The following is a 7,524-nucleotide window of genomic DNA, read 5'->3' as shown; positions in this document are numbered from 1 at the left end:
AAATACCAAAAAAAGAACTACTCATTTCATTATAGGTATGTAATTATGGGACCTGATCGATTCACACTGATTTACGCTCGTTTTAGGATTAAGTATTATATGCGTTTCATTAATAATAAGCTCCAGTTACTCCATCAGTAAAAGAAGAACAAGAGAAAGATGATGGAAAGAGATTCAAGGCTGTGCTGTTCATTAATAATACTTAGTATTCTTACAGGAGGATACAAAAGTTGTCATATCAAATCTCATTCACAAATTAAAGAAAAAGAAACAAAATAAATATAGATATAAATTCGTCTTTTCTGGAATTTAATAATAAAAAACAACTAAATGTGTACATAAACATATTCCATTATTTATAAGTAAAACATCAAGACATCAAAACATGAAATAAATAATAAATAGATAAATGTTTTCTATTTTTTATGAATACAAACATATTTTCTGAAATAAAGGAAAAAATAAATAAATAAATGGAAAAGTACTTTTCCTTATTTCCGCAGCAATCTTTTTAATCTGAAAATGCAAATTTAGAATACAAATATTGTTTCATCCTAAAAATCTTCTGTTAAGATTGTTCATTTGAAGATCGAAAAAATTTTAAATTAAGATTTTTTTAATTTAGATTTTTTTCTCTTTGTGTGTCTACTTTTAAACATTACACACTTTTCATATAATTAAAAAATAACAAAAAATTATCATTTGCACAATATTAAGTTAAAATCGTTCCAAAACTGAATTTGAAAATAAAAAATCTATCAATATACTCAAAAAAACAGAGTTACCTTTTATAACAATGTAAAATTTGGGAACATTTTGAATACACTATTTGTATAACAATCAGAGGTATCACATAGTTTGTTTGATACCTTCAATAGAAACAAAATAATCCTTCATTCTCGTAAAACATGGTATATAAGGAAGACTTTTACGTGAAGCAGTAAGTACTTATATTTTTATCCATTCATTTTTGAATTCTACTAAAGTGATTTTCTCAGTTTCTATGCGCTGACAACACTGGCAATTTTATTTGCTACGATTCTGTTGTTGTTGCCGAACCTACGCAATAAAATACAAATGAAGCTGGGCACAATTCACAACAAGTTGATCAACTATACGCCAGTTAACTATACAGATTATTTGTCGCCCGTCTCCAGGCGCAGATTAAAGCTAGTAAGCCGCAAAACTCTGGTACTCGATATGGACGACACATTGATCAAGTCGCATTTTCAATACCAAAGAGAACCCTGGAGAAATAGAACGCGCAAAAATAAGTCTATCAAGCCCGATTTCAGTTTCTATATACGGAACAAAGATGTCTTCGTCTCTGTGTTTAAGCGACCGCATTTGGATTACTTTCTGGACTGCGTTTCCAAGTGGTACAATGTGATGATCTTCACCGCGGCCACCGAGATTTATGCATCCGAAGTGCTCGATCGCTTAGAGACCAATCGCAAGTTTTTCCAGCGTCGTTTCTATCGACAGCATTGCATCGAAATCAGCGGCATTCTGGCCAAACTTGTGTCGGTTTGCGATGATGATCCTGCCAATGTTTTGCTCCTAGACGATTGCCACTTGGCCAATCAATTCAATGCGGGCAATGCGGTGCAGATAAAACGATATAAAATCGGCACCCGGGATGAGGAACTTCTCGCCATGCTGCCCTTGCTTGATGCGCTGCGTTTTACGTCCGATGTTCGCTCGGTGCTGGGACGAGTCACCAAGAGGTGTGACTGTCTAACAACAGCCTTGGCCTCGATGACCCCTCGAGCATTACATCGCCAGAGATATAGAGGACGTAACTGCGACTGGCCCATTGAGTGTTGAGTCATGGTGTTGGCTTAGTCACGTCCAAGTGGGCAAGTGAATCAGCGCCTAGTTGCTTTATCAGCGACTAGAGTGTTGCTGCTGTTTTATCAGAGGTGGTCAAAAATGTGGCTGAAACTGAAAACCCGGCTGTGTGAAATGTGTATTTCTCTTGCTAAGCTACTTTGGGTGCGGCAATTAAGTCACCACAAACAGCAGCGGCGGTGGCGGGAGGTGGAGCGGCACCATTTCCAGTGAAGATCATTATTGTCTCGCCGCGGATGTTGTGAATGCTGCAGCAGCCAAAAAAAAAAAACAAAAACAACAACAACAGAAAAGAGCTAAAGAGCCGCAGAAACAAGTTAATGAACCCGTTGCCCGCGTCGCGGATCCTTGAACTCCCAGCGAGTTGTCCAACTAGTTTGGGACGCGTCTGCAGTCGGAGGCAGAAGCCAGAAGCAGAACGAGGGAGAACCAGAACCAAATCTGTGGCATGAATTCTGTGGAAATGATCGAAATTTCATTTCAAGCTCCACACACAAAATTGAGTTCAACAGCATTCCGGTTGCCGGTTGCCAAGTCTCCCGGTCTTCAGTCTACAGTCTGCTGCCCCTCCTCCTCTGACCAGCCCCCACACCGTCTGCTGGTCTGTGATCAAGTTGGGACCGAGGCTTAGAAGAGAGCTTGCCTTCTGCTGCTGCGACTGCTGCTGCTGTTCTGTTTTGCTCGATGCTTTGTTGGGTTAACTTTCCATTATCCTTGAGGCTCAAGTCAATGCCCTCGTCTCGCATTACACAATTGCAGGCGGGCGGCAGTGGCAGCAACAGCAGGAACTGCGTGTGCATCTCGAGTTCGCCGCTGGCCGCTTATTCCCCCCTCCACCTCGTTGCCCCCTTTTTACTGTGGTTCGCTCAAGTTACACAGAACTCCAGTGGCCTACTTCCACTTGAATGGAACAAATGGGAATATGGGAATGGGATGCGTTGCGTTTACGTTGTGGGCATGGGAATGGGAAATGGAATGGGATGGGAATGGCCCGCCCGTCCGCTTGGAACAAAAGCTTTTGTCAGGCCAGTAAGGCAACCCCAACCCATCAACAATCAGCAAAAGCGATCCTGTGGCCAGCGCGACAAAGACAAAGAAACTCATTTTGTCGCATGCAAAAATTAATACAAAACAAATGCGAACGAGAGAGCGAACACACACACATACACACATACAATTGCAAACACACTCTCGCACTCTCACACCAACACAAGCGCATATAATTTTATTTTTATAACTGACCTCGAACTTTTGTGCAATGTGATTGAACTACGGCTTTCTGCTTCAGCTTCTGCTGCTGCTGCGATATCTGTGAGCTTGAGCCACGTTGCCCACTCCGCGCTCACTGCCATTTCCCCGCAAACATTTGCATGCAGACTGCATGCGAAACGGTCGGAAAGTGGCAGCGATAATGTCGCCGCTGAGCTTGGGATCAGAATCGACATCAGAATCGGAATCGGGATCTGGATGCGTTGACAAACAATATGGAAATTTCGCACTGCCAGAGGGGGGAGAGTTCCAGAAGTCCAAATGGTAATCATCATCGCGATGATGATGATGATGATGACGTCGAGTGCAGCAACGACAACGTTAAATGCATAATAAATGCGGTTTTCAAGTAGTTTGGAAAAATAAAATGCGTGCGGCGACTCAAATGCACTTTCAATGAGCTAAAACAAAAAAAAAGTACGTTAAAACAAAACAGCAGCAGAGTGATAAGAGGAGGGAAAGGGAGGCAACTGTGGGAAGTGCAATGCGCGTTAGCTGCAGGCGTTTGTCGGCCACGCCCATCTCATGAAATTCATTGACTTTTGTAACGCATTCAATGCTGACGTTGATAAAAGTGACCAAGAACATACTGAATGTGTGAGTGAGAGATAGCGACGTGCAGTACAGTTCTTTATCAGGAATACTTTGTTGGGTGCTTGGAGCTAAAGTCTCTGCTGCTGTACAAATATTTAATTCGTCTCTTTTTTTTTGGGCAAACCGAAAATCGAAAAAAATAAAATACAAAACAGACTTAGAGAGACGAAAGCAGAAAGCAGCGCAGCAGAGGCGCAGTTAGCAAGTAAGAGGGATGACCAGCAAACAGTATTTGTTTCACAAATTGAAATGGAACACCGAATGTTACTCAACAGTATAGTACTAATGAGTATAGCAATAAGCTTTCGCTAGTGTTCCCCTCTTACCGTGTGACGTGCGCCCCTGACCAGCAGCAACAAACCAAACACAGCGCGCAGAGCACGAAAAAAATGTTTAGCTGACGTCATTTGTCCTTGAATTCGTGTATTTGCCGCAAAACAAAACTCGCAAAATTCAATGCATTTGGCAGCGACGACGGCGGCAGCAGCAGCCCCCAAAAAAATAATACAACAACACAATAAGATAAAGTGCTGGAGCGAGAGAGTTGAGAGAGTGAAAGCGGCAGCAAAGCACAGTTGAAACAGAAGCTGTATTCTCAGTGTGTGTACATATGTGTGTGTGCTTACAAACACATCTAAACATTTTTATTTTGTGACTAGCACATCTAATTATGAGTATCAAATACTTGTATGACCAGAACAAGATATTAATAAATAAATGTTTTATAAATAACAACTGCGAATAAATCAAAAAAATATATGGTACACTTAAGATAATAGTAAAATGTCAAACAGAAAACAAATACTTGTCGAATTGAGGTATTCAATTTAAAGCACATTTTAATTAAAATTTAACGATTTGACAAACCGGAGATTTTAAGCTTAACGATCATTTAAATGCGAGCAATTGAACTCAATGGTAATTTAAATACTCTTAAATGAAATTTGTTAGGAACACCTTTTCGAATCAACTTGAAAATGCTTTTAAATTTAACGGTCGAACAAAGCTTGCCACTGGCTTTAAGCTCATTGCTACGACACTGCATCGCGATAAATATCGATAGATGTTGAGAAAACATTAAAACTTTTTATTTATCTCTTAACAATCAATGCTCTTTGGCAATTAATATTCAAAATAAAGATATTATAATAATTTGTGATTAAAATTCAAAGTGTACGTGAGGCACGCATCGCACAAGCGATAGTTCTATGTAGGCATGCATTTGTTGGTCTTATCGATAACGATAATTGCAATTATTAAACATTTTGTATAAAAGATTTAATTTAAGCAAAACAGCAACTGCAACGCGTAGATCAGAACACGTGCCGCATTTTAAGAGGCAACAAACAAGCGCCAGGAAGCAAAACAAACCCAGGAAGAACGTGACCAAAGCAACTGCAACACCGTGTATTTGTGTTTTTGCCCAAAACCCAGGGAAGAAAAACGGAAAACACAACGAGCAAAAAGTTATTAATGTATTGTTGGAGCAGCGTCAGCGTCGCCAGGTAGGTTTAACAACCACTTAATGATTAAGAGGCCCAGTTTCATTGTTGAAAAGCGTTTTCTATTCTAGTATTTTACGCAACTTCTAGGGTCTCGTTGTTTGTATCTCACACAATATTTAGTCACCTCAAGTGTGTCAGCAGCAAGCAGCTAATTGCGGTGCTCTGAATAACAAATTCGTATGTAAATTGCATATTTTTTATCGCAATATTTTAAGTTTGAAGCAGTCGCAGTCATCACAAGACACTGGGGCAGCGTCTTATCAGCGAATTTATCTGGTTTTCGTGTTTTCTGCTGTTGCCTCGCTCGCTCTTTGGCCTTTGCCCAACTCCAAAAATCGAAATCAATTTATAATCGCAAGCTGTTGAAATATACAAAAAAAGAGGGAATGACACATCTTTGCTGTTTATATATTATAAACAGTGCGAAATGTGTTTGGAATTTTATATACAAGGATTCGGATTCTTTCGAGAGCAATTTGTAATCAGCACGTTTATTTGCTTTAAGCTTATGCGGGTCATATCATTAATTTTGATATAATAATCTCAGTACAAACACACACACACGTGCAGGAGTTTATCTACTTACACACACACACACCCGCAGATTTTAGTGTAGTATATATCATCATCAGTTATATATTTTTTATACTATCGCATTCGTAATTAACAATCTACTCAACTCTCTACTTTACTTTACACTATATTCGCAGCAGATAAAGATACTTGAAGCGTATAACTGATAACCACCAGCCCCTGGAACACCCCGCCCCAAAAAGCAACAACATCAGTTAGTCAGGGAGCCAGCACAGTTAAGATGGGACAAACGTTGTCGGAGCCGGTCACAGCAAAAGAATCATCATATTGTCGCAACGATCAATATCGTGTCGGCAGCAGTTGCATGCAAGGATGGCGCATCAATATGGAGGATTCACACACACACATCTTATCGCTGCCCGGTGATCCGGGCACAGCGTTCTTTGCCGTCTATGATGGCCATGGCGGAGCCACAGTTGCCCAATATGCGGGCAAGCATTTACACAAATTTGTTATAAAGCGACCCGAATATAATACCAACGACATTGCCAAGGCCCTCAAACAGGTGAGTAATGATGATGATGATTGTTCCAAGATTTCGTAATATTACTCATACGTAACGTCATCCCCATTGCACAAAAAAAACACACGCACACCACAGGCATTTCTCGATATCGATTATGAAATGCAACATAACGAACCGTGTGGCGAACAAATGGCCGGTTCAACGGCCGTCGTTGTGCTCGTCAAGGATAATATGCTTTATTGTGCCAATGCTGGAGATTCACGTGCCATTGCCAGCATAAATGGCCAGCTGGAAACACTCTCCGTGGACCACAAGCCCAACAACGAGGCGGAATCGAAGCGCATCATTGAGGGCGGCGGCTGGGTGGAATTCAATCGTGTTAATGGCAATCTTGCCCTCTCCCGTGCACTTGGCGACTTTGTGTTCAAGCGCGCGAACAAAAAGCCGGAAGACCAAATAGTCACAGGTAAGAATGAAGAACAAAAGACCACATTTCATTAGCGATGGCAAATTGCAGTCGCACTCATTGTTCTTACATTAACACCTTTCTTTTTTGGTTTTGTTGACAGCCTACCCGGATGTGGAGACACGCCAAGTGCAACAGGATTGGGAATTCATTGTGCTCGCCTGCGATGGCATTTGGGATGTCATGAGCAATGAGGAAGTGCTGCAATTCTGTCGCACACGCATCGGCCTCGGTATGCAGCCGGAGGAGATCTGTGAAGAGCTGATGAATCATTGCCTGGCGCCCGATTGCCAAATGGGTGGTTTGGGTGGCGATAATATGACTGTCGTTTTGGTTTGCCTGCTGCACGATAAGCCCTACAGTGATTTGGTGCAACGTTGTGCGGGCACGAGTCAACAGCAGCAACAACAACAACAGTCTTCGCATGCTCCAGATACGGAAACCGAAACAGAGACAACAGCAGCACCAACACCAACAGCAGTAGAAACAACAACAGAAGCAACACCCGCTGATACGGATACCAATAAAAGTGATGCGCCTGCCATGGAACTGTAAAACAAATCAAGCAAATAAATCCTGTGCCGATTAGAGTAGCAAATGTGGAACCGGAAATGAAATTCGCTGCTGGCAGCACACACATACACACACACACACAACAACACTACCACATGTCCCGTTCCCGAATGCAATTCCTTTTTGATATTGATTTCAATATACGCAATTTGTTATTGTCCCTAAAAACTGTATTCTTTGTATGCTGAAATCGTGAAATTCGGAAC

At 41.3% G+C, this 7,524-nt stretch overlaps 2 protein-coding genes across 3 annotated transcripts; both read left to right on the top strand.

Annotated features, from left to right (window-relative positions):
• The first annotated feature begins 804 nt into the window (after positions 1-804).
• On the top strand, positions 805-2,128 carry LOC132792403 (CTD nuclear envelope phosphatase 1 homolog). Its single transcript, XM_060801765.1, has 2 exons — positions 805-940; positions 999-2,128. Exons 1-2 carry the CDS (start codon positions 909-911, stop codon positions 1,825-1,827), a joined length of 861 nt encoding a protein of 286 aa, XP_060657748.1. The 5' UTR covers positions 805-908; the 3' UTR covers positions 1,828-2,128.
• A 2,853-nt stretch (positions 2,129-4,981) lies between these two features.
• LOC132792999 (probable protein phosphatase 2C T23F11.1) lies at positions 4,982-7,486 on the top strand. Of its 2 annotated transcripts, none has more exons than XM_060802556.1 (4): positions 4,982-5,219; positions 5,933-6,318; positions 6,415-6,745; positions 6,849-7,486. In XM_060802556.1, exons 2-4 carry the CDS (start codon positions 6,034-6,036, stop codon positions 7,298-7,300), a joined length of 1,068 nt encoding a protein of 355 aa, XP_060658539.1. In that variant the 5' UTR covers positions 4,982-5,219; positions 5,933-6,033; the 3' UTR covers positions 7,301-7,486. The 2 variants fall into 2 exon arrangements, with proteins under 2 accessions (XP_060658539.1, XP_060658538.1); XM_060802555.1 differs by having other exon boundaries at positions 5,930-6,318.
• The last annotated feature ends 38 nt before the right edge of the window (positions 7,487-7,524 follow it).

The sequence above is a fragment of the Drosophila nasuta genome, chromosome 3 (genome assembly GCF_023558535.2).
Source record: "Drosophila nasuta strain 15112-1781.00 chromosome 3, ASM2355853v1, whole genome shotgun sequence".
Taxonomy (NCBI): domain Eukaryota; kingdom Metazoa; phylum Arthropoda; class Insecta; order Diptera; family Drosophilidae; genus Drosophila; species Drosophila nasuta.
The sequence above is the reverse complement of the archived record's forward strand: the minus strand, read 5'-3'. Positions and strand labels throughout refer to the sequence as shown.

Coding starts and splice junctions, on each gene's coding strand:
- LOC132792403 (XM_060801765.1), top strand. CDS start 909: ATGGTATATAAGGAAGACTTTTACGTGAAGCA. Junction 941..998: donor GAAGACTTTTACGTGAAGCA/GTAAGTACTTAT, acceptor TGATTTTCTCAG/TTTCTATGCGCTGACAACAC.
- LOC132792999 (XM_060802556.1), top strand. CDS start 6,034: ATGGGACAAACGTTGTCGGAGCCGGTCACAGCAAAAGAATCATCATAT. Junction 6,319..6,414: donor TTGCCAAGGCCCTCAAACAG/GTGAGTAATGAT, acceptor CGCACACCACAG/GCATTTCTCGATATCGATTA. Junction 6,746..6,848: donor GGAAGACCAAATAGTCACAG/GTAAGAATGAAG, acceptor TTTTGTTGACAG/CCTACCCGGATGTGGAGACA.